Genomic DNA, 26826 nt, shown 5'->3' on the forward strand with positions numbered 1-26826 from the left:
TTGTAGCATAGTGAAATAGTTGAGTAGATTCCATGTTCTCTTCTCACCTGCACGTTTACCCTCAACTGGATGTTCTACTTGGTCTCTCCCCTCGGGATCCTGAGACACAGATTGCTATCCAACTGTTTTTAAAGAAGTGCTGATAGGCGTAAACAAGATAAATCAATGGTCTCTTGATACCCTGCTAAACAGATGGTCCAAATCTTATTGGTCGCTTACACATATTTAGCAGATGTTATTGCGGGTGTAGGGAAACACTTGTGTTCCTAGCACCAACAGTGCAGTAATATGTGAGAAATATACAAAAAAATTAAATACTGCAAAGTTGCTTAGGAGCCAGAAACAGAGCGGACAGGTCTATCTGCACCATCTTGCCCCCCATTTTCGATTAATGTGGCTCTAACCCAACTTCAATTCCTGTAGGCTATTATGAATTCTAATGCATTTTCTATTGTTCACGAAAAACAGCCAGGCAATGCAGAGAACAAAATGCATTTAATCAGAGACATATTTTCAATGACAACAGCAATGACGTAGACAAACACTGGCAATTGTCCCAGTAATTGCCCACTTGAGACTGAACCTGACTGGCTGTGAGAGTGGGACCTGTCAGGAGCCCACCACAGAGAAGGGGTGAGAGATGAGCTGTATTATTTACTCTTCAGATGACAACCACCCCTGACGGCTGCCACTAAAATAAATGACCATGACATTCTACACTTTTGGCCCCATTCGAGCAGGACAAAACAATACTCCATCCTCCAATGTGTCCCTTGCAGCCTGTGATTGGAGAGCAGTAGACGTCTCCAATGTACATTTACAAAACCGTGTGGAATTGCCATGTTAGTGTATATACTATTTTCAATTTTAAAAAAATAATGAGAAAGTTTAAAACATAATGTAAAAGAATGAGAAACAAAATATGAAAATATTCACATATGTACATAGCTAGTTTTCTAACAATAGTTTTTAAATCAAGTAAGCAATATCAACTCCTGGCCACTGTTGACTAAGTCATTTCCTTGCTGTTCTTGATCTAAGCTGCCTCCTGATAATGAGATGGTCGCTTTCTTTCTCATCTTGATCAAGACCAATGATCTGCAACATAAGAACAAAACAATATTAGCTTGCTTGCACCAGTCGTTTGATAATACCACCTAAATAGATCAAGTTTTTATACAATCTATGTCTGTTTTTAAAAAGAGAAACCATCAAAGTCCCACCACCTGATGAGATCGGGCCATCCTTCCAAATCTTGTTAATGCAAGTATGGAAAACTTCAGTATTGGATTTTTGTTTTGTTTTATTGGAAACACTCACTGGCTGTTAACGCTCATATTTGATTAGCTCTAATTAGAAATTACATTTCTCCCCAGAAGAGGAATTGCCAGTTTTTTCCTGTGCCCATTTCCCTACTGTGTCGGAAAAAGTTAGTTTTGTGTGAAACTTGCAGTAACTACAAAGTAAAAAGTAAGGCAAACACTTTGGCTTTGGTCCACCGTGTTCTGAATGCAGTTACCAGCTCTGCCATACAAAGGCAAAGAATAGTAACTACACAAACAGTGAAACTATGAAAAATGCCTTTACAGTTCATTTGCTGTCCAGACAAATACAATTGAAGAAGTCGGAAGTTTACATTCACTTAGGTTGGAGTCATTAAAACTCGTTTTTCAACCACTCCACAAATTTCTTGTTAAACTATAGTTTTGGCAAGTCGTTTAAGGACATCTACTTTGTGCATGACACAAGTAATTTTTCCAACAATTGTTTACAGACAATACTTCACAGTATCACAATTCCAGTGGTTCAGAAGTTTACATACACTAACTTGACTGTGCTTTTAAACAGCTTGGAAAATTCCAGAAAATTATGTCACATTTTAGAAGCTTCTGACAGGCTAATTGACATCATTTGAGTCAATTGGAGGTGTACCTGTGGATGTATTTCAAGGCCTACCTTCAAACTCAGTACCTCTTTGCTTGACAACACGGGAAAAAAATCAAAAGAAAATCAGCCAAGAACTCAGAAAAAAAACAGTAGACCTCCAGAAGTCTGGTTCATCCTTGGGAGCAATTTCCAAATGTCTGAAGGTACCACGTTCATCTGTACAAACAATAGTACACAAGTATAAACACCATGGGACCACGCAGCCGTCATACCGCTCAGGAATGCTGAGCGGTACCATACTGTGGTACGAAAAGTGTAAATCAATCCCAGAACAACAGCAAAGGACCTTGTGAAGATGCTGGAGAAAACAGGTACAAAAGTATCTATATCCACAGTAAAACGAGTCCTATATCGACATAACCTGAAAGGCTGCTCAGCAAGGAAGAAGCCACTGCTCCAAAACCGCCATGAAAAAGCCAGACTACGGATTGCAACTGCACATGGGGACAAAGATCATACTTTTTGGAGAAATGTCCTCTGGCCTGATGAAACAAAAATAGAACTGTTTGGCCATAATGACCATCGTTATGTTTGCAGGAAAAACAGGGAGACTTGCAAGCCAAAGAACACCATCCCAACCGTGAAGCACAGGGGTGGCAGCATGTTGTCGGGGTGCTTTGGGACTGGTGCACTTCACAAAATAGATGGCATCATGAGGCTGGAAAATGATGTAGATATATTGAAGCAACATCTCGATATCAGTCAGGAAGTTAAAGCTTGGTCGCAAGTGGGTCTTCCAAATGGACAATGCCCCCAAGCATACTTCCAAAGTTGTGGCAAAATGGCTTAAGGACAACAAAGTCAAGGTATTGGAGTGGCCATCACAAAGCCCTGACCTCAATCCTATAGAAAATATGTGGGCAGAACTGAAAAAGCGTGTGTGAGCAAGGAGGCATACAAACCTGACTCAGTTACACCAGCTCTGTCAGGAGAAATGGGCCAAAATTCACCCAACTTATTGTGGGAAGCTTGTGGAAGGCTACCCGAAACGGTTGACCCAAGTTAAACAATTTAAAAGGCAAGGCTACCAAATACTAATTGAGTGTATGCAAACTTCTGACCCACTGGGATTGTGATGAAATAAATAAAAGCTGAAATAAATTACTCTTATTCTGATATTTCACATTCTTAAAATAAAAGTGGTGATCCTAACTGATCTAAAACATGGAATTTTTTACAGGGATTAAATGTCGGGAATTGTGAAAGACTGAGTTTAAATGTATTTGGGTAAGGTGTATGTAAACTTCTGACTTCAACTGTATGTTGTAGGTAGACAAGTGATAAAGCGCTGACGCATTATGATATGCATAAAATATTACTTCATAATAAGATACATCACTTATCGACCTACAACATAATAGCTGGCTAACAAAAAAAACATTGAAACTGAGAAATGGCTTTACTGTTGGCACAGTTACTGCTTTTGCCATTGTAAGGCAGCAAACTCTACCCCTTTTTATTGGCTTCCTGAGCAGAATTTTCCCAGGCTTTCAAACAGAACACAAGAAGACTGGGCTTCTGATGCCAAGTTCCACCCAGTTGCCACTCACCGGATGAGATGGGATGTCCAGAGGAGAGGAGATCTCTGTCTTGTACAGTTTCCTCTTGGTCCTCTTCGGTTTCACTGATGTGGCTTTCTCTCGCTTGGTAGATCTTCCATTTACAATCCCCGTAATTGTCTTAGCTATGGATAGAGACAGACATGTAGTGTATATATATATATATATATTAGACAATGTCTGATGTGTGTGCAGAACATTGACATCAGTAAAGGACAACAGCCAAGTCTTGCTAACCTTCAACCCCGAGCAGAGTTGGGGAACTCTGGATGAAGTCTCCAATCTTCTGGAGGGTTCCATCCTTTTTGGCTTTCAGACTTGCTGGTGTCTGTTGCTTGTTCTGGTCTGTTTTTACACCGAGCACTGTCGGCGACTGTTGACATAAAATATATACAGGATAAGCTTTACTAGTCACAGTCAAATAGGATTAAAAGTATAGATTCTCTTCTCACCTGCATGTTCACTCTGTTGTTCACCCTCAACTTGATATTCTTTATGTTCTCACTTTCCACAGGGTCCTAAGGGACAGAGAGAACATTTTAGGATTAGTGACACACAGTGTTGTATCAAATCAAATTTTACTTGTCACATACACATATTTAGCAGATGTTATTGTGGGTGTAGCGAAATGCTTGTGTTCCCAGCGCCAACAATGCAATAGTATCTAAAAACGATTCACAATAATACACAAATCTAAAATTAAAAAGAATGGAATCAAGAAATATTAGATTGAGCAATGTCAGAGTGGCATACTAAAATACAGTAGAATAGAACACAGTATATACATTTGAGAAGAGAAAAGCAGAATGTAAACATTAAAAAGTGACTAGTGTTTAATTATTAAAGTGACCAGAGATTCCAAGTCTATGTATATAGGGCAGCAGCCTATAAGGTGCAGGTTTGACTAACCGAGTGGTAGCCGGCTACTGATGGCTATTTAACAGTTTGATGGCCTTGAGATACCTGTTTTTTTGTCTCTCGGTCCCAGCTTTGATGCACCTGTACTGACCTCCCCTTCTAGATGATAGCGGGGTGAACAGGCTGTGGCTCGGGAGGTTGAGGTCCTTGATGATCTTTTTGGCCTTCCTGTGACAACGAGTGATGTAGGTGTCCTGGAGGGCAGGTAGTTTGCACCCGGTGATGCGTTGGGCAGACCACACCACCACCTGGAGCCCTGCTTGTTGCGGACGAAGTTTCTGTACCAGTCGGTGATACAGGCCGACAGGATGCTCTCAATTATGCACCTGTAAACGTTTGAGGGTTTTAGGGGACAAAGTAAAATTTCTTCAGCCTGCTGAGGTTGAAGAGGTGCAGTTGCGCCTTCTTCACCATTTCAGATCGTCAGTGATGTGTACGCCGAGGAACTTGAAGCTTTCCACCTTCTCCACCGCAGTTCCGTCTGTGTGGATAGGGGCGTGTTCCCTCTGCGGTTTCCTGAAGTCCACGAGCAGCTCCATTGTTTTGTTGACATTGAGTGGGAGGTTATTTTCCTGGCACCACTCTCCCAGGGCCCTCACCTCCTCCCTGTAGGCTGTGTCGTCATTGTTGGTAATCAGGCCTACTACTGTTGTGTCGTCTGCAAACTTGATGATTGAGTTAGAGGCGTGCGTGGCCAGTCATGGGTGAACAGGGAGTACAGGAGGGGGCTGAGCACACACCCCTTTGGGGCCCCTGTGTTGAGGATCAGCGAAGTGGAGGTGTTGTTTCCTACCATCACCACCTAGGGGGCGGCTCGTCAGGAAGTCCAGGACCCAGTTGCACAGGGCGGGGTTCAGACCCAGGGCCCCAAGCTTAATTATGAGCTTGGAGGGTACTATGGTGTTGAATGCTGAGCTATAATTAATGAACAGCATTCTTACATAGGTATTCCTCTTGTCCAGATGGGATAGGGCAGTGTGCAATGCGATGGCGATTGCATAGTGTGGATCTACTGGGGCGGTAAGCAAATTGAAGTGGCTAGGGTGTCAGGTAAGAGGCGTGATATGATCCTTAACTAGCCTCTCAAAGCACTTGATGATGACAGAAGTGAGTGCTATGGAGCGATAGTCATTTAGTTCAGTTACCTTTGCTTACTTGGGTACAGGAACAATGATGGACATCTTGATGCAGGTGGGAACCTCTGCGCATGCTCCGAGGACGCGGCTAAGGATGCCGTATGGGCCGGCAACCTTGTAAGGGTTAACACTCTTAAATGTCTTACGTCGGTCACGGTGGAGGAGCCCACAGTCCTTGGTAACTGTGCCGCCAGCGCGGCCCACGTTATCCTCAAAGTGGGCGAAGAAGGTGTTTAGCTTGTCCGGGAGCAAGACGTCAGTGTCCGCGACATGGCTGGTTTTCCCTTTGTTTTTGGTGGTTGTCTATAGACCCTGCCACATACGTCTCGTGTCTGAGCCGTTGAATTGAGACTCCACTTTGTTCTGATGTTTTGCCTGTTTGATTGCCACGGAGGGAATAATTACACTGTTTGAATTTGGCCATATTCCCAGTCACCTTGCCTTGGTTAAATGCGGTGCTTCGCACTTTCAGTTTTGCAAACGCTGCCACCTATCCACGACTTCTGGTTTGGGTAGGTTTTTATAGTCAGTGGGTACATCTCCTATACACTACCTGATGAACTCAGTCACCGTATCTGTGGATGTTATTCTCAGAGGCTACCCGGAACATATCCCAGTCCATGTGATCAAAACAATCTTGAAACATTGATTCCGATTGGTCAGACCAGCGTTGAATAAACCTTAGGCAGAAACTCAAACAGGAAGTACCCGTGCTATAGGAAGGGAGGAGCAAAATGGAGGCGTGATCAGATTTACCGAAGGGAGGGCGGGGGAGTGCCCTGTAGGTATTTTGAAAAGTTGAGTAGCAGTGGTCCAATGCTTTACCAGAGTAAGTACTACAGTCAATGTGATGGTAGAACTTCGGAAGCGTTTCTCAATTTGCTTTGTTAAAATCCCCATCTACAAAAAATGCGGCCTTAAGCTATGTGGTTTCCAGTTTGCATAAAGTCCAGTGTAGTTATTTGAGGACCGACGTGGTATCGACTTGAGGGGGAATATACACGACTGTGACTATAACCGAAGAGACTTCTCTTGGGAGGTAATATGGTCGGCATTTGATTGTGAGGTATTCTAGGTTGGGTGAACCAAAGGACCTGCGTTTCTGTATGTTATCACAAACACACCAGGAGTAGTTAATCATGAAACATACGCCACAGCCTTTCTTCTTCCCGGAAAGTTCTATATTCCTGTCGGCTCGATGTTCTGAGAACCTAGATGGCTGAATGGATGGGGACAGTATATCCCGAAAGAGCCAAGATTCTGTGAAACAGAGTAAGTCTCTTTGGAAGGAGATCCTCGCCCTGAGCTAGTCTACTTTATTATCCAGAGACTGAACATTAGCGAGTAATATATACTCAGAAGCGGTGGATGGTGTGTACGCCTCCTGAGTTGGACCAGAAGTCCACTCCGAATACCTCTTCTCCGCCGGTGGTGTTTTGGAGCAGCCTCTGGAATAAGTGCAATTGCCCTTGGGGGTACGAACAAAGCATCCAATTTGGGAAAGTTGTATTTCTTAATGCTGGTGGGTTACCGCTGCTCTGATATCCAAAAAGTTATTTCCGGCTGTATGTAATAACACAAAAAAAGTTTCTGGGCTAATAATGTAAGAAATAACACACAAAAACAAAATACTGCAAAGTTGCTTAGGAGCTAGAAGCAGGGCTGCCACTACAATAAGGGGTCAATTCTTCAGCACAAAGTCAAAATGGTGCCATCCTTCTGCTATATGTATAGCATAATTGGGATCTAATTTCAAAAGGGATCTGGTTAAATCTGTTATAAATTTTTCCAACGTATCTAATAAAAGGAGGAAAAGCAACCAGGAACTTAATACTGTCCAATCTGGCCTGAGACTGAAATGTGAAGGGACTGAAGGGATTGTGCTTGTAGTTCCCACAACTGTTTATAAGCCTCATCTGTTGACGTTGCTCTTGTTCCTTTGGCATAGGTCTGTTAGTGAAAGCCATATGGGGGGGGGGGGGGGTTGATTTAGCAGGATAATACAATAAGAATGTTTGGAAAGGTCCTCTGGACTGAATGTTAACGCAAAGCCACTATCTATACAATTCAGCTTCTGTAGGGTTGTTATTATTGTTCACTGACCTTAATCCTACTGAACAAATAGAAGGGTTGCTTTGAGGTAGTTTGTCAGTGCAAGTGAGAGAGGACAGACACGGTTGTGTTTATAGTTGTCTATCTGCGGCTTGGTCTCTGGAAGGGCTGGATAATACCCAGTCTGTTTGTTAAGATGTTCTCATCCCCTCCACCTCTTACTCAAATCTCTCACACATGCATGCACAAGCACAAACAAAATCAAATGCAAGGCAACCCAGTGTGACAGAACTGGCTCTCCATGTCTACATTTTGGAGGAAGTGTAATGAGATTACCGTGAAATATAACTACATATCCATTCAAAGTCCACACCTGTTGTATTCGCCGCATGTGACAAATAAATTTGATATGCCATGTTAGCCTAGTGGTTAGAGCGTTGGACCAGTAACCAAAGAGTCGCTGGTTCAAATACCCAAGGTGAATAATCTGTTGATGTGCCCGTGAGCAAGACACTTAACCCGAATTTGCTCCAGGGATGCCATATTACTGTGGCTGACCCAGTAAAACACCACATTTCACTGCACCTATTAGTGTTGCACGGTATACCAAAACGTCTGTACTTTTTCTTAATAGAACCTGAAAAACGGTTCGGTATTAGAATTTGTTCCTACCGGCAGTTCTGTCAAAAGTGTTTCACGTTGTCTACTGATTGAGAGAGGACCAAGTCTCTCTATCAGCACAGCCGATGTCCCCTTATAATGCAAGAGCACCGTGCCTGCTCCACTTACTCATTGCCAGCTCTACTTACTCATTGCCAGCTCTAGCCGGTCCCGAGGAACCACTGCACTCACTGTGAGTCTTGGCTGCATCACCGCTCATGCAGCAGAGGAGTTAACATACTTGAATAAGGCAACACGGCATGTAGAAATGTTGAAAACGTTAATTACTGTTCGCCAAACAATGTCCATTACAGGCTAGAACACTTCACATTGCAAGAAAATACCGGTAGCTTCCAGCGTTGTAGGCTAACTTTCCTTGCTAGCTTACAGCTGTAGGTAACATTTCACTACCCTAGTACCTTGTCTGTGATATGCAAACCATAATGCTAAATATTGCTCATTTCAAAGGTGATTGTCACCAAAAACGTTATTAATTCACATCATCTCCCCCGCCTGCATTACGTCTCTCCCAGTCAAGACTACCTTTGCTCGAGCCCCAAACTAAGTGTTTGTGTGAGAGAATGAAGGAATGGGTCACACTTTAAAAAATAAGATTTTCTTCTATGCAAATGTTGATCAGTACAATAGAATAAGGCCCAAATGGAAGGTTGCCGCATGAAATCAACCAAAACAAGCTCAATAACTCATTTAATTTTTTTTATGGTTTTCAGTCAAATGTCTTCTGGACCTTCTTTTCTAGACATATCCGTTATCCTATCACACACACTTTGAAATGTACCTTCTCCATCTCGTTGCTATTCCTCTTCCTGGCTGAGCGGGTGATTTTGATGTTCACAGACTTGTTCTCTCCCTGCCTCCGGACGTTCAGCTTGTTGGGGTGCAGAGGGGTGAACTGGCTCTCCAGCTTGGGGAAGCAAAGCTCTCGCCTGCCGTCTGTGGACACCTGCGGGGAGTCCAGTACCTGCCCAGACAGACCAACATCACACACCACTATTTATTATCCGATTCATCAAATATGAATGTTTCTTTACACCCTTACTGGGATAAGTCCATCCCTGATTTTGTGGCTGAAATTGCAAAAAATGACAAGAAAATAGTCAAACATGAGAAGCAGCTATACTGAACAAAAATATAAAACGCAACATGTAAAGTGTTGGTCCCATGTTTCATGAGCAGAAATAAAATACCTCTGAAATTTTCCAGACACTTATTTCTTTCAAATGTTATGCAAAAATTTGCTAACATCCCTGTTAGTAATCATTTCTCCTTTGCCAAGATAATTCAAGTTGAGGGAGCGTGCAATTAGCATGCTGACTGCAGGAATGTCCACCAGACCTGTTGCCAGAGAATTTAATGTTCATTTCTCTACCATAAGCCGCTTCACCTCCAATGTCGTTTTAGAGAATAAGTAAGTCCAACCGGCCTCAACCGCAGACCACGTGTAACCACGCCAGCCCAAGACATCCACATCCAGCTTCTTCACCTGCAGGATCGTCTGAGACCAGCCACCCGGACAGCTGATGAAACGGAGGAGTATTTCGGTCTGTAATAAAGCCCTTTTGTGGGGAAAAACTAATTCTGATTGGCTGGGCCTGGCTCCCTAGTGGGTGGCCCTCCCAGGCCCACCCATGGCTGCGCCCCTGCCCAGTCATGTGAAATCTATAGATTAGGGCCTAATGAATTTATTTCAATTGAATGATTTCCTTATATGAACTGTAACTCAGTAAAAATAAAAAATAAAAATTGTTGCATGTTGCTTTTATATTTTTGTTCAGTATAAATGATTCTCTGATGTATACTGACATCTTGTGTTTGGAAATTGGAGTGGTCTTGGAGCTCCCTGAGCTTGTGCTCTTTCTCTGCGTTTCTCTCCTGCATCTCTAATTTGAGGACCTCAACTACAGAGACACGCTCCTCTTCTTTCTTTGAAGGTTGTTTAGACAATTTCACCTGGAAAACAGACATTAGCTTAAAAAGGCAGACAATACTTATGGTGAGAAATACTGTCAATTGCACCTGCTTTCCCTGCAACAACATACATATAATTTAGAGGGAAAGAAGTGACAAGACACAGGCTGGTAACTTCAATGATATATGGATCAACGTTAATGCTATTAGATTTATGTGATCCTCAGAGATTAGAAAGGTAAAAAGTTAGCAATGTCCCACTAAATTATGCAGAAATTAGGGATTAGGTCACAGAAACCCCTATTCTGAACGTCATTCATCAACTTCCCGCTTCCTACACACTCTGAAACTCCATTGAGTACTTCCTCTCACCCAGAGATGCCATAAAGCCCAGCAGTTCTAATGTGTTTATTAAATCAGTCAGGATGATCCCATTACCTCTTCAGTCTGCAGCGTGCTACGGCAGAGCTCCTTTTGACACTCCCTCATCAACTCTGGAGCAGGGCACTGACTCTCCTCCTGCTCTGGCGCTTCGGCTCCCTCCATCAGAATTGCCCTCTCTTCAAGGCACTTCTGGCTCTCCACCTCATGCTGCTCATTAACCAGCTAGGAGGACATCAAAAGGAATGATTACTTCCCTCACCACATGTGTGCATACAGGGTCCTGCTTCAAACAGAAACGTAAATTGCCAGAGTTTCAGAGAGACTTTGAGAATGAGTGTGAGCATCAAACGACAGCTCTTACCTTCAAGCGCTCTTCAGTCCGCAGACGTTCCTGCTTCACGTTCTCGCCAGGACAGTTGATCACATGAGAAAACTTGGCACTGTTCACATTTTTTGGAAGGCAGCTGTTCTTCAAACTCATCAGCTCTGAAATGCAAAATTTAGACATGGGTGCAAATTCCCCCCAAACATTCTGAATGAAGACATGCTTAAATCAGTGGGTATTTTTTTATTTTTTTTAATCGTGTGACCACTCACCTCGACTTAAAGCCTCAATCTCTTTCATCTTAGCCTCCAGAATCTGCTCTTGTTCTGTTTGTGTCCTCTCCTGCTCTGTCAGTGCAAGACGCATGTCTTCAATCACCTTCTCCTTGGACTTATTTATATGACTTTCCTCCACCTGGGCCAGTTTCCGCTGAGCCTCCCCTAGTCTCGCTTGCAGAGCTCCGCACTGGGCCTCCCTCTCAGCCAGCTGCTTCTCCAACTCCACAACCCTCTCAGAGCTGCCTCCAGAGGCCTGCACCTGAACCTCCAGGTCCACGATTCGCTCCTTCAGGTGGCCTGCCATTTGTTCGAGGTCAGAGTAACTCTTCGTAATTTCATTGTAAGCCCCCTTCTCAAATTCGTAGTCCTGCAGGTTGAATTGTGCCTCTGACCGCAGTGTCTCTAGCTCATGTCTCAGCTGGCTGCAGAGTTCTTCCTGTCCAGAGAGCTGTTCTCTGACCTGGTTGAGCTCCTGCTCCAGGTCAGCTATCCACTGGTTCTTCTGGAGCAACTGTTCCACCACACTCTCACACTCCCTTTTCATGGCATCTATGGTGTCATGGAACTTGGAGTTGTTCCTCTGCACAGAAGAGACCTTCAGTTCCTCCGCTTCCTTCCGGAGTCGTTCAGTTTCCAAAGTCAAGGATTCAATGGTTTTGGATTTTTCGTTGGATTTGTCTTCGAGCTCCTTCAAGAGTGCTCTGGCTGCTTCTAGCTCCTCTAAAAGATTGGCGGACCTCTCAGTCTGTGCAATAAGTTCTGTTTGGAGAGTTTTCACTGAAGACTCCGCTTTCTGTGATGTCTGCTGGAGCTGGAAGATGCCGTTGACCAGTGCTTTGTTGTCTTTAGAGAGCCTGGCTGTCTCTTTCCTCTCTTTCTCCAGCGAAGCCATCACAGCTTCACAGTCATCCGTCTGCTCCTCCAAATCATCGGTGATCTTCTGTAAGGTCTGTTCGAACGAAACCTTCTCGTGGTTGAGCTCATCGGAGTCTACGTTCTTTCTTTTTATCTCTCCTTTGACCGTCTCCAACTTCTGAACCATCGCCTCATGTTCTTCTTTTAACTGTGAAATGGTCATGTCTTTTTGATGACATTCCGCCTGGAGTTTCTCCAACTCGCCTGTTAGAATAACACGCTCATCCTCAAGACTCCCTGGAGAGAGAGGGGCTGGTCAGACACATACAGAACTCTAAAAGTAAATAAGGACCATTAGCCCCGATACAAGATGTTACTCCTTTCATCTTTTATGACTACCTTTCTTCAGGGCAGGCTGATCATCAAGGTTTTCCAGGACATCAGCATGGCGGTTCCTGCCCTCCTCAGCACTGGGACCGTCCCGGCTCATACACTTACAATTCTGTTTCAAGCTCAGAATCTCCTCCTTGATGGAGTCAACCAAGGCCGTCTGTTGTACAAAAACAGTGAAAGGGATTGCATATAGAGGTTCTGTGATTGACATATTACAAAGCACCCCCATATGCACCATTAATGCAAGTATGAAATCATTAGTTCAAGTAAGTAATTTACTTACATCCCTAGTTGCAGCCTCACTATTCTGGTCTATTGCTTCCTGCAGCTTGGTTATCACCTCATCTTTCTCATGGCAGATTTCCATTAAGGCCTCAAACGTCCGTGTCTGAGATTCCAAATTCTGCATAAAACCAAAATATGGAGAAGCATTAACTCCAACCCAACCTTTCATTCAGTATTCACATGGAACAAAACACATCTCCATATCAGCCAGGCTTACCTCCTTCGCATCCTCTAGCTGCCCGCACAATTGTTTCAATTCCATGCTCATTTCGTCCATTCCTGTAAACAGAGAGAAAACACACTTAAAGGGATACTTGGGAATTTTGGCAATAAGGCCCTTTATCTACAGTGCATCCACATTTTGTGACATTACAACCTTATTCTAAAATGTATTAACATGTTTTTCCCCCCTTATCTAAATCATATTTACATAAATATTCAGACCATTTACTCAGTACTTTGTTGAAGCACCTTTGGCAGCGATTACAGCCTCGAGTCTTCTTTGGTATGACGCTACAAACGTGGCACATCTGTATTTGGGGAGTCTCTCTCCTTCCTCTCTGCAGATTCTCTCAACTGTCCAGTTGGATGGGGAGCGTCGCTGCACAGCTCTTTTCAGGTCTCTCTAGAGCTGTTTGATCGGGTTAGTCCAGAATCTGGCTGGGCCACTCAAGGACATTCAGAGACTTGTCCCAAAGCCACTCCCACGTTGTCTTGGCTGTGCGCTTAGGGTCGTTGTCCTGTTGGAAGGTGAACGTTCACGCCAGTCTGAGGTCCTGAGCGCTCTGGAGCAGGTTTTCATCAAGGATCTCTGTATTTTGCTCCGTTAATCTTTGCCTCGATCCTGACTTGTCTCCCAGTCCCTGAAAAACATACCCACAGCATGATGCTGCCACCACCATGCTTCACCATATGGATGGTACCAGGTTTCCTCCAGATGTGACACTTTACATTCAGGCCAAAGAGTTCAATCTTGGTTTCATCAGACTAGAGTCTTAAGGTGTCTTGGCAAACTCCAAGCGGGCTGTCATGTGCCTTTTACTGAGGAGTGGCTTCTGTCTGGCCACTCTACCATAAAGGCCTGATTTGTGGAGTGCTGCAGAGAAGGTTGTCCATCTGGAAGGTTCCCCCATCTCCACAGAGGAACTCCAGAGCTCTGTCAGAGTGACCATCGGGTTCTTGGTCACCTCCCTGAACAAGGCCCTTCTCCCCCGATAGCCCAGTTTTGCCAGACAGCCAGCTCTAGGAAGAGTCTTGGTGGTTCCAAACTACTTCCATTGAAGAATGATGGAGGCCACAGTGTTCTTGGTACCCTTCCCCAGATCTGTGCCTCGACACAATCCTGTCTTGGAGATCTACGGACAATTCCTTCGACCTCATGGCTTGGTTTTTGCTCTGACAACTGTGGGACCTTCTGTAGACAGGTGTGTGCCTCATGTCCAAACAATTGAATTTACCACAGGTGGACTCCAATCAAGTTGTAGAAACATCTCAAGGATGATCAATGGAAACAGGATGCACCTGATCTCAATTTCAAGTCTCATAGCAAAGGGTCTGAATACTATTGTAAATAAGGTATCTATTTTTTTAATACATTTGCAAAAATTTCTAAACCTGATTTCAGTTTGTCATTATGGGATATTGTGTGGGTCTGAATACTTTCCGAAGGCACGCTACTTCCCCAGAGTCAGACCTCTGTCCAGTATGAAGGAAGCATGCTAGCAGATACCCATAGACTTCCAGTCATTGCACTAAGGCTAGTTAGCATTGGCTTACGAAACTACCTCCAATTCCTTCATACTGGACACATAGGCATAAAAATGGTATCTATGACTTCATCTGACTCTGGGGATGTAGATAAAGGGCCTCATTGCCAAAATCCCAAAGCATCCCTTTAAGCTAAATCCTGAATATTTATCAGACATGGACAAATCACAGTTGAGACACACTATACACACACCATTTGTTTTGAGGTTGAGTTGCTGCTGGGTCTTGAGGAGCTCCTCTGATAAGTCATCCACTTGCTTCCTCAGGCTGACTTCAGTGCCAGGAGACTCAGGCAGGTCCACCAAACAGGTCTGTGCAGCCTGCGCATCCCTCCTAATTCTAGCCAGGTCGTCTCGCATTGCGTCAATGATCCCCTCCAAGAGCTCTACCTTATCCTCCTGCGACGGAAAACAAAGATATCAGAACTCAACTCATTAAATAAGGACAGGTAAGGATGTTAGTGGTGAAGTTGTATTATCTGCATGATCTGATATTATAACCTGTGTCATGACGCTAGCCATTTCAGTGAATTGGCTAGGAGAGATGTGAACAACCCCCCCCTAAGCTCCTGTTAGGGGGGGCAGTTATGACTTTACAATCACGTCGTAAATTTCTTGCAGAGAATCTTGTCTCCCTGACCATGGCGTAAAGGAGAGAGAGGGTCACAGTAGAACAAATTCTACTACATCCCAGAATTTGAGAACTGACCAATATTCCTATTTTGGAGAACGTGTAAACGGTCAGTGGAGAAGCCAGCTATGACCCGGTCCGGTTTGTTTCATGTTTGTGACCTCATGAAAGACAATACAGCCACATTAATCTAACTCTGTTTATACAGGTTCCTCAGTTATGAGGCTTGCATCTAATTCTTGTATAAAATTAATGAGTAAAGATTAAACTATTTGCGAAATTATGTAATGTCATGTTAACCTTTAAAATTAGAGAATTGGCTTCCCATGTAAAGTTAAACTAACTCAGTAGCCACGCCCAAGTGAATAGACATTGGTTGGAAAAGAGCCAACCCCTTTTACACTCTTGAATAAAAGCCTCCGCGACGAAAAGTCAACTCAGTTCCAAGTACTCACGTTTAAAAGGTCTTACTATAATTTCAACTCCACAGACCAGGAAACGTGAGCTTGCTAGTATGCGCAAATCTAGTACGAGAACACTGACCGACGTAGAAGCATCTCCAGAGTGAGATGAACCTCTCAGACCACGTGAACCTCTCACACGACAACCCGGAAGATTCTACAAAGGACAATGGCAACACTGACTGGGCAAACCAGAGCCTCACATCACCAGCTCAACTATCGAAGCAAGCTTCACGTAAATACAATGCATTGCTTTTCCGAATGAGCGATCGTTAGTGGCATATGGATTTGTGAAAATAGCTTCCCAGGTCCGATAGAGACCCATGTTCCTTAGTCTTCCTTCCAAAACCCCCTCTTCTCTCTGAATCAATCGTGTTATAACCAAACTGTTTTTGTTTAGTCCACTAATAACTGTATGTTATTATGGATTGTATATTCTGTAATTGTTTAATTAGTTAGTAAATAAATTGAGCCAATTTGGGTATGGATGATTCATAAGTAAAGGCTGGGTTCGTGGAGATAACCAAGAATTTTACGAGGTTCAGATGAGACTGATGGAAGTTAATAATAATAATTCATTAATAGAAGACTAATTGATCAGATATTAAAATATCTGAAGTGTCAGTCGGAAAATTATGACTCTGTAAACCAACATTTCCCGTGGTACCCTGACTTCCTGGTTAATTAAATTAACATGATTAGTTTAATCACGTAATAATAATTACAGAGAATGGATTTGATAAAATAAGTCTTCACATTTAATGATAAGTCAGAGACATGACACCTGTGATGTGAATATGACTTACCTTTGTCATTTCCTCGTCACCAGTGACACTTGCACACTTGCTGACACTTTTGCTGACTAAATTCTTCAGGATCTCCAACCTCTTGTCCGCTCTGTCCTCGATGATCTCCCTCTCTTTTGCAAGACGCTCACTGCATGACAAAAACATTGTTCAGTCAATGCATCTACAGACAATGGCCAAGATTGACAGATCTTTCAAAGAGAGGGAAATGCGACGACTACTTACTTGTAGTCACTTTCCATTTTGGAGAATAGCTCCATGAACTCGATGGTGACCTCTTCACGGATATGAGACTCCAATGCCAATTTCTCAGCTTCCTCCTTCAGAAGTTTCTCCCTCAGTTCCTCCACCAGAGCAAACTGGCCCTAAAATACACAATCAAATCCATCTTTTGTATTTGTACTTAAGGATCCCCATTAGCTGCTGCCAAGGCAGCAGCTACTCTTCCTGGGGTCAAGCAACATTAGGGCCAGTTATTTACAATCACAAAGTAAAATATTACATAATACGTTTCACAACATATTAATTGTATTCCCTCAGGCCACTAAACAACTACCACATCTCTACAATACCTTGGTGTGTCTCGTCACAGTCCCTGCTGTTCCATAAAAGTGTATTTTAATATTTTATCTGATTCTACTGCTTGCATCAGTTACCTAATGTGGAATAGAGTTCCATGTAGCCATGGCTCTACGTAGTACTGTGCGCCTCCCATAGTCTGTTCTTGACTTGGGGATTGTGAAGAGACCTCTGGTGGCATGTCTTGTGGGGTATGCATGGGTGTCAGAGCTGTGTGCTAGTTGTTTAAACAGACAGCTCGGTGCATTCAACATGTCAACACTTCTTACAAGTAATGAAGTCAATCTCTCCTCCACTTTGAGCCGTGAGAGATTTACATGCATATTAATGTTAGCTCTCCGTGTACATTTAAGTGCCAGCCGCGCTGCTCTGTTCTGAGCCTATTTTAATTTTCAGAGGCACCTCTTTGTGGCACCTGACTGAACAGTAGTCCAGGTGCGACAAAACTAGGGCACGTAGGACCTGTCTAGTTGATAGGGTTTTTAAAAAAGGCAGAGGGGCGAGTTATTATTGACAGACTTCTACCCATCTTCGCTACTGTTGTATCAACATGTTCTGACCATGACAGTTTACAATCCAAGGTAACTCCAAGCAGTTTAGTCACGTCAACTTGCACATTATTTATTACAAGATTTAGTTGAGGTTTAGGGTTGAGATGCAGTGCCTTAGACCACTGCGCCACTCAGGAGCATCTGGTCAAACACAATTTTCTAAAAAAAATGTACTACGGGTTGGTAAAAGGCTGATTGGTCGACTATTCGAGCCAGTAAAGGGGGCTTTACTATTCTTAGGTAGCAGAATGACTTTTGCTTCCCTCCAGGTCTGAGGGCACACACTTTCTAGTAGGCTTACATTGAGTTATACTTGGATGTGTAGGGCTAGTGTTTGTTGCTGGCATGTCATGTCTAAGTTTGCTAATCTTGCCAATAAAAAATATCAGTGGGTTATGTGATGAATGAGCCATCTGATTCAATGAATGATGGAGCTGAGTTTGCCTTTTTACCCTACATTTAATTTAAGGTGCTCCAAAGCTTTTTACTATCATTCATCTTTGTTTCATAGTATAGTTTCTTCTTTTTATTCAGTTTAAAATCACATGATTTCTCAATTTGCAGTACTTTGCTTTGCCAATCAGTTGTGCAGCCACACTCATTTGCCATTACTTTTGCCTCATCCCTCTCAACCACACACACATTTGATTCCTCTTCAATCTACAGGGATTTAACAGTTTTTAACAGTCCTTTTCTTAATGGGTATTAGTAACTGGAATAAGCTATTTCATAAATGTGTCAAGTGCAGCGTCTGGTTGCTCCTCTTTACACACCACAGACTCCAAAAATATTCTTTACATCAACAACATAGGACTCACTACAAAACGTATTGTATGACCTCATACTCTATTAGGCCCAGCATTTGGAATTTTGGTTTTCCTAGATATTGCTAGTATATTGTGATCACTACTGTACATCCGATGGATTTGGATGCTGCTTTAAAGCAAACTTTTGCAGCATTAGTAAAGATGTGATAATTCCTGTGCTGTTTAATTACCCTGGTAGGTTGACTGATAACCTGGTTCAGGTTGCAGGCACTGGTTAGATTTTGAAGCTGGGCAGCTTGAAAGCCAATCAATATTTAGGTCACCCAGAAAATACCACTTGATATCACATATTTCATACGTTATCCAGATTAGAGGTCGACTGATTAATTAGGGCCGATTTCAAGTTTTCATAACAATCGGTAATCTGCATTTTTGGACATCGATTATGGCCGATTACATTGCACTCCACGAGGAGACTGCGTGGCAGGCTGACTACCTGTTACACCAGTGCAGCAAGGAGCCAAGGTAAGTTGCTAGCTAGCATTAAACTTATCTTATAAAAAACATTCAATCTTAACATAGTCACTAGTTAACTACTCATGGTTGATGATATTACTAGTTTATGTAGCTTGTCCTGCGTTGCATAGAATTGATGCGGTGCCTGTTAATTTATCATCGAACCACAGCCTACTTCACCAAACGGGTGATGATTTAACAAGCGCATTCGCGAAAAAAGCACTGTCGTTGCACCAATGTGTACCTAACCATAAACATCAATGCCTTTCTTAAAATCAATACACAAGTATATCTTTTTAAACCTGCATATTTAGTTAATATTTCCTGCTAACATGTATTTCTTTTAACTAGGGAAATTGTGTCACTTCTCTTGCATTCTGTGCCAGCAGAGTCAGGGTATATGCAGCAGTTTGGGCCGCCTGGCTCGTTGCGAACTGTGTGAAGACCATTTCTTCCTAACAAAGACCAGAATTAAAATTTGCCAGAATTGTACATAATGACATAACATTGAAGGTTGTGCATTGTAACAGCAATATTTAGACTTAGGGATGGAACGGTTTCGTATTTCACTGAAAGAATAAACTTCTTGTTTTCGACCATATTAATGAACTAAGGCTCGTATTTCTGTGTGTTATATTATAATTAAGTCTATGATTTGATATTTGATAGAGCTGTCTGACTGAGCGGTGGTAGGCAGCAGCAGGCTCGTAAGCATTCATTCAAACAGCACTTTCCTGCATTTGCTAGCAGCTCTTCGCTGTGCTTCAAACATTGCGCTGTTTATGACTTCAAGCCTATCAACTCCCGAGATTAGGCTGGCAATACTATAGTGCCTATAAGAACATCCAATAGTCAAAGGTATATGAAATACAAAAATGGTAGAGAGAGAAATAGTCCTATAATAACCACAACCTAAAACTTCTTACCTGGGAATATTGAAGACTCATGTTAAAAGAACCACCATCTTTCATATGTTCGGAGCAAGGAACTTAAACATGAGATTTTTTTACATGGCAAATATTGCACTTTTACTTTCTTCTCCAACACTTTGTTTTTGCATTAGTTAAACCAAATTGAACATGTTTCATTATTTATTTGACACTAAATTGATTTTATTCATGTATTATATTAAGTTAAAATAAAAGTGTTCATTCAGTATTGTTGTAATTGTCATTATTACAAATATATTATATATATATATTATTTTTTTTAATAAATTGTATTATTATAAATCATCCGATTAATCGGTATCGGCTTTTTTTGGGGGTCCTGCAATAAATCAGTATCGGCGTTGAAAAATCATAATCGGTCGACCTCTAATCCAGATACTAACTGTTAGCACTAGATGGTCTATAGCAGCTTCCCGCAAGAATGGGCTTCAGGTGAGGCAGATGAACCTGTAGCCATTTTACTTCAACAGTATTTAACATGAGATCCTCTCTAAGCTTTACAGGAACGTGGTTCTGAATATAAAACAGCAACACCTCCAACATTGGCATTTCTGTATTGCCTGTAGATGTTATAACCATGTACTGCTACCACTATCAAAAGGTATCATCTAAGTGAGTTTCAGAGATAATCAGAATATGAATGTCATGTTACTAGCAAGTTATTGATTTCATGAACCTTGTTTCTTAAGCTACATAAATTAGGTTACTTACATTGTGTCTACCAACACTCCTGGGATAATGTAGATTTGCCGAAGCATTATGACAACTCAGCGACACAATGGTAGGAATTAATTGAGCTGAGCCATTGATAAGTCATTGTCTCAACGCAGCCTTATGTCGCTGTGAAAGGATCCAGGAACCCAAATTATTCAGGTGGATCCCATCCTCCTTATAAAAAGGAGGATTTTTCAAAGTCATGTAAAGTCAGTGAAAAAGAACCAGCATATCAACATACTGAATATGAACATAACCTACATTGAAGTCCTCAAGCACCGTCTTGTCCTCTTCTCCCGCCTCCAGAATGGTCTCCTCTGCCATGCTCTCATCGCAACTTTCCTCTTCTTCATAATCCTCCTCCTCCTCCTCTTCATCCCCATCTTCCTGCACATCTTCTAGAGTTGTTTCCCAAGCCACCATGGAGCTCTCCCTCCTACTCCACAGGTTCTTGCAGCCAGCATTGTTGATGATGAGGGACACATCTCTGGCAGATCTCTTTGGAGCAATGGCAGGGACTGGTTTGATGTTGAGGACCACCACCTGAGAAGTCATAAAGAAATTAAATAAATGAGCAATTTGGCCACCTATATTACCAACCACAAGCTTACTTTTCCTTATAAAGCTCCACTGACTGACCTTTTGAGCGATGGCGGAGAACTTGAGGACGTTGAGCGTCTCGTCGTACATGGAGGCACACTGGTTGATGTTGACGATCATGCAGGCTTTCCCTCTACCACAGAAAAAGCCCTGGAGGTAGTGTGTGAGCTTGCTCTCTCTGAAGGGGACATGTTGTTGGAACCTGGACAATATTTACATAGGATAAAAGGAGCATTATATTGGTTTATTAGAAACAAACATGCAGTCAGTGTTTGTAAAAGACTAAATCTGTATACAGGTCAAATACTCACTTTGCTTGTTGGTTGAGCCTCAGAGCATTGATGCATTTGCCCAGAGTGAGCAATGAGGTGTTGATATTGCCAGCCTCTTTTAGCTGCACTCCTTTATTCTGAGTCTTTGCACATCTCTCAGATCCAGCCAGATCACACAACGACAACCTTAAACATAACACGCAACTATGAATTAAAACACAAGACAATCTTGAGAAAAGCAGGAGAAAAAAAAATGTAATAACTTGGTCACTTACTCGCTAATTGTGTGGACTCTGGGTATACCAACATCTTCAATCCGCAAGATACGAATGGAAAATATGCTATGGCTTCTGCTTGAGACGTTGTTGAGCTTTGTGCAGGAGAAACTCTGATTCTTCTTTCCTATCTTCAGGACTTTGTAAGCCTCCTTTGAATTATTTACTTGAACCCACTTTAAATCTACAAGAGAAACCATGTGTATGTGAATGTTCTGTATGAACTGAAATCCCATAGCTTCTAGGCTAATTCATCACATATTCAATCAAAGTGACATTACCTTTCACAAAGGCGTTTCCCTTGATGTCTTGGGACAGCCGAAGGACGGTTCTCCTATGTGAGCCATTAGGAATGGGCTCCAGTAGGTCGTAGATATTCTCGTTGTAGATTTCACAAAAGGAAACCCACACAGAGTATTTAGTGTGAGAGTCCACATCCAGACAGAAACTGTCTCCTTCCCCCTGATCACTGATGTCGCTCAAGGAGGAACCTGTCAAACAACAAATCTTACATTTACTTGTAACAATGAAAAATGTGTCACATATAGTATCAAGAAACTCATAAAATACATAGCTACTGTACTTTGCATACTCTAGGCCTGCAACAAGTTTCTTACCCTCCAGAATTGTTGACCTGCAAGTGGAGCTCATCGTGCTTTTCAGAAAATCACTCTGAAGAAAAAAAAGTGGGAAAGAAAGTAGGATGAGACTAATTTACATTTCATTAAGAAAGCAAAGCAGGGGGGAATTGTGCGAGAGGATTTACTGTTAAACCTCACCTCCTTTGACAGTCTCATGAGGTTTCGCTTATTAGTAGACTCTTCATCCTGCTGGTCCTTTGTGAGCCTAGTGAAGTCTCTGCATCGATGTGGTTTGATGTTGTTCTGCGCATAGACCCTGCCCTCGATGCTGTTGAAGATCACGTTCAAAGACCTTGGAAGAATTCCACCATCACTCTCAGGGCCTGGAAGCAAAAATAGACAAAGTGTTAAAAAGGCATGAAGCCAAAAGTGTTTAACACTTTTGTGTTAACGTAATAACGTAATAATAACGTAATATATAACGTAATAACGTAGCAGTCACTTTTTTATTTATTGTGGTGAGCATCTGTTATGAAACCGAGAGGTCAAAGGGCAAATTGAAACATGCTAAAAGAATTCTGACCAAGGAATGTGAATGTCTTCCCGGCGTTGGTGACTCCATATGTGAAGACAATAGAATTCCCTCCTTCTAGAACATCTCTGACCAGACGTTTCACTGTGCCATCAAACATTTGCCTCTGTGTAGTGTCAGGGCCATATACCTGGAGGGGGGGGGGTTAAACAGTTTAGGAAAAATGGCCACACTCCACACACTTTTTTTGAAAAGCCAATCTTTACAAATAGCTACTAATTAAACAGCTGGAAAAGGCCTCACCTGAGAGAACTGAAATCTTTGGGTGGTCTGAGTGACTGGTTTGTCACCATCTGAGTGACTGGTTTGTCGTCTGGTTGATAAAGAGCTCCTAGGAGCCCTGAGTAAAACAGTGTCTGGTGGCTCCATGGACACACATTCCTGGATTTAAACAAAGGAAAAGGAGCACGTCAACAAATGCACTCTGATCAGCAAAGGACCACTGACTGACCATCCTGCCCCTTGCTACTGCAGGAAGTGTCTTGACACAGGTGCAATCCTATTGAGGATTTTCTAAGTCATATTCATCCAATCCAAGGGTACTTTTCATTGGTTGTAATAACTGGAAATAATAATGTGACGTTACAGTATATCAAGGTCCTTTTGCAGCAGATCAATCATGAGCCTTATCTCAGTGTACTACTGTAGGTGTCATGGGACAATACCTGAGATTCACCACTTTCATTCTCTACTGTGGTAAAGGGACGTATCCTGAGGTAGACCCGCAGATGCTCTTTCTCAAATAATAGACAATCCTGTAGGGAGAGATTAATATACAGAATTGCTTGGGGTATTGTGTTTAAAAAAAAAAAAAACGTAATTACCAAAAGGTTGCTAGCTATATAGATGATATTAAAACATCTGATAACATAAGCCCCTAGTTAGCTAACGTTAGCTTGTCGCATCAAGAAAAATTCCAATACAGTACAAAATCAAACCTGTGGCAGAGCAGATGCAATTGCAGAAAAATCAGCAAACAAGTCCTTTCTCAAATCCTCAACAACTATAGGCCCCACTCTCTCTGGTTTCTTGTCCAAACACGTATCCATCACTCTATAAAAAGAGACATTTCACATTGTTTATGATGAAGTCCTATACTATTTAGCTAGCCTACAATAAATTAGCCAAGGCAAGGCTAGCTGTTATGTTACCGTTGTGTCTTGCTGGAAAGAGAGAAGAGCAAACACGTTGGCACAGACAGAGTAAAAAAAGTTATGCATCTATCTTTCGTAATCTGATTAAAATCGATTAACTACTGTAATAACTCACGTTTGTGTGTTTTTATTCATGGACACATTGATGTAGCTAGCTACAGTCCTCTCCATTCGATTTTTGAACAAGTTGGTCGCGGTCTAATTTTCAAACTGGACCAATCAGAGAACTTGTAGTCCGCATACGGTTGTTGGCTACAACATGTCCCATAAGGCATTCTGTTAACGCACACCGTCCACATGCAAGTTTAACATTTTACACATGGAAACATGGCTGTGTTCATGGACTTGAATATTACCTACACAACCGACAAGAAACGACTTCAGAGTGTTATTGAAACAGCAGCACACCGTAACTATGTTTATCTTGTTCACATTTGCAAAACTGTTTAGCTAGCTTCCACTAACCTCATAAAGAAGACCATGGCTCTCAATTTGGCTAACTGGCTAACAGCTCATCGTAAATAACTGTTTAATCTTGTCTATATTTGAAAACTGTTTAGCTACTGTAGCCCTAACTTCAGATTCGCTGAATCGTCTTTGCTAACTTCTAGCCTAGGCAGCCATATATGTAGCAGGACCAGAGCAAGCTACAATATATCTTGATTGATGTGCTTATCAAGTAACTAATGTTTTCATGTTTCAGTTGGATATTCTACAGTTGCCATCAATTATGTGGTTGATTTGCAACAAAAGAAACAGGTAAGCTCCTCAGTGTTCCCAGTTTATGACTCATGAAGTCAAGAGAACTATTCCTCACCCTTGTTAACGTTTGTTTGCTTATGTTTACAGGAAATTGGCAAACCGAAATGTGTTTTAGAGCTGTTTGATACATTTCCCATAGTGCAGGTAATGTGGCATAATAATAATGTTGATACATAATGGAATACTTATCGATGATGCTACCTATCCCATTTCTCCATGCATTGGAAATCGGAATAATAGGTAATATCCCCTTCCTTTTGCACAGGGTAAATCCAGACCAATCAAGGTGTTAAACCGATTGACAGTTGTGGCCTCAGACCCATCACACTTTGTGAGTCCGATATACTGTAGAAGTTTGAGCATTTGTTGACAGTATTCATATTGCATAATTTCTCAAATAACTACATCTATCCCTTTCCAGAGACCAAATGCAGAGTACAAAGCCTATGACTTAGTGGCTGTCTATCCTAAAACAGAGAAGTTGTTTCATGTTAGTACTTTTGTTCAGGATCATTATCACTGTGTTTTACCATCCACTACTGACAATGTATGTTGAGAATAGGATGACCTTCTGCTAATGTTGGCGTTCTACTTGTTTCAATAGGCAGCCTGCATGACATTTGATGTTGACATCATCTGTGTAGCAGTGACTGAAAAACAGCCCTTCTTTTTCAAGAGATCTCCAGTAAATGGGGTACGTATCAATACCTCTCAGTATTTGAATTAACAACTTTGTAGTGATTTGGAGACTTGCCTACGACCTGTTTCTTTTGGTTGGACTGAATGCTTTTTATGTAGTAAAAGTGATATTACTTGTGCTTGTGTAAGGCAATTGAAAGAGGTGTGTTCTTTGAGATAAGCTACACACCTGCTATTCGAGACTCCACCATGAGAAGATACACCATCGCAAATGCCATCAGTCTCATGGAGACGTGCAAAGGGAAGGTATATCAACCCCTCATGGTTTATTTTTGACCTATTAATCCACCTACCATTTTCAAACAGTGCGTGTAACAGCAATATTTATTTTTTTCAAACAGAATGTAATTGTGACCAGTGGGGCAGAAAAGGTAAGGTAGAAATTAGATATTGTCTTACCCTCTTAGATACCAATCATGTTAATATCTTTCTGCAATGAACCTTGAACCTGTTTTTTCTCTCATTCAGCCCCTTGAGTTGAGAGGACCCTACGACATTGCCAACTTGTATCCTTTCATAAAACATTACCTACCTACTTGATGTAGACTGCTAGAATATGGTACATATTATACGTAGGTGTGATGAGGTTAACCCGTGTTACTGCTATTATCCTGAATGGTGTCCAGAGGCCTACTGTTTGGGCTGTCAGAAGGAGATGGCAAAGCTGCTATCTCAACCAACTGTCGAGCTGTCCACTTACATGGAGGTAAATAGGCCGCATTTTTAACGCATTTGTCGATCAATTGAATACATTGTGTCATGCCACGTATCTTTTTTATTTAACTAGGCAAGTCAGTTAAGAACCAATTCTTATTTACAATGACTGCCTACCTGGGGAAAAGTGGGTTAACTGCCTTGTTCAGGGGCAGAACTACAGATTTTTACCTTGTCAGCTCGGGGAGTCGATCCAGCAACCTTTCGGTTACTGGCCCACCGCTCTAACCACTAGGCTACCTGCCGCCCTATCTTCACTTGGTTTAAAGGGCAAGTTAGTAGCCCATCCATGGAATGTGAATGTTGTGATTATAACACAATTGTAACACAATGTGTCATTTAACTACATTTATTACTTGGGTATCAGTCTCAAATCAATATTTGTGGGTGGCATAAGAGAACCAATTTATGTTCCATGTTGTCATTACAGAAACAAGAAAGACTGCCTTGGGTATCGTACACACTATGAAGAAAGACCAGCCGTTGACTGAGAGACAGGAGGAAGAGCATGTTCCACCGTCAAAGAGGGCTAAGATTGAGACTGTGTAAAGTGGTGGCTTGTTTTGATTTTGAAACTGTTTATTTATGGAAAGAGAATGTGTATGTAATTAGCCTTTTATGGATACATACTCCATATTTGTAGATTGTTTTGTGAAATATTATTTTATATTAAAGAGAATTTTGAAATGTATTGGATTCAAAGTCAATTTGTTCA

The 26826-nt window shown here is 42.0% G+C and overlaps 2 protein-coding genes across 6 annotated transcripts; one reads left to right on the forward strand and one right to left on the reverse strand.

Moving 5' to 3' along the window:
- Positions 1–478: 478 nt before the first annotated feature.
- On the reverse strand, positions 479–24155 carry LOC139580915 (kinesin-like protein KIF20B). Of its 4 annotated transcripts, none has more exons than XM_071410062.1 (27): positions 24052–24155; positions 23721–23835; positions 23448–23537; positions 23026–23163; positions 22774–22912; positions 22389–22573; positions 22227–22281; positions 21891–22100; positions 21610–21793; positions 21374–21520; positions 21102–21264; positions 20724–21005; positions 16611–16750; positions 16386–16515; positions 14682–14886; positions 12939–13000; positions 12720–12839; positions 12443–12593; positions 11183–12340; positions 10947–11071; positions 10640–10807; positions 10187–10243; positions 9072–9254; positions 3959–4024; positions 3744–3879; positions 3498–3631; positions 479–1098 (listed from the first exon to the last, which is right to left on the reverse strand). In XM_071410062.1, the coding sequence occupies exons 1-27, from the start codon at positions 24105–24107 to the stop codon at positions 1015–1017; spliced, it is 4683 nt and encodes a 1560-aa protein (XP_071266163.1). In that variant the 5' UTR covers positions 24108–24155; the 3' UTR covers positions 479–1014. The 4 variants fall into 4 exon arrangements, with proteins under 4 accessions (XP_071266163.1, XP_071266161.1, XP_071266162.1 ...); XM_071410060.1 differs by having other exon boundaries at positions 10097–10243; XM_071410061.1 differs by lacking the exon at positions 24052–24155 and adding an exon at positions 23934–24049 and having other exon boundaries at positions 10097–10243.
- LOC139580916 (ribonuclease P protein subunit p30-like) lies at positions 24154–26802 on the forward strand. Of its 2 annotated transcripts, XM_071410064.1 has the most exons (11): positions 24154–24345; positions 24640–24695; positions 24786–24842; positions 24964–25029; positions 25120–25188; positions 25303–25392; positions 25527–25643; positions 25739–25768; positions 25866–25903; positions 26024–26103; positions 26542–26802. In XM_071410064.1, the coding sequence occupies exons 1-11, from the start codon at positions 24264–24266 to the stop codon at positions 26658–26660; spliced, it is 804 nt and encodes a 267-aa protein (XP_071266165.1). In that variant the 5' UTR covers positions 24154–24263; the 3' UTR covers positions 26661–26802. The 2 variants fall into 2 exon arrangements, with proteins under 2 accessions (XP_071266165.1, XP_071266166.1); XM_071410065.1 differs by lacking the exon at positions 25120–25188 and having other exon boundaries at positions 24191–24345.
- Positions 26803–26826: the final 24 nt, after the last annotated feature.

This window comes from Salvelinus alpinus, chromosome 7 (genome assembly GCF_045679555.1).
Source record: "Salvelinus alpinus chromosome 7, SLU_Salpinus.1, whole genome shotgun sequence".
In the NCBI taxonomy this organism is placed as follows: domain Eukaryota; kingdom Metazoa; phylum Chordata; class Actinopteri; order Salmoniformes; family Salmonidae; genus Salvelinus; species Salvelinus alpinus.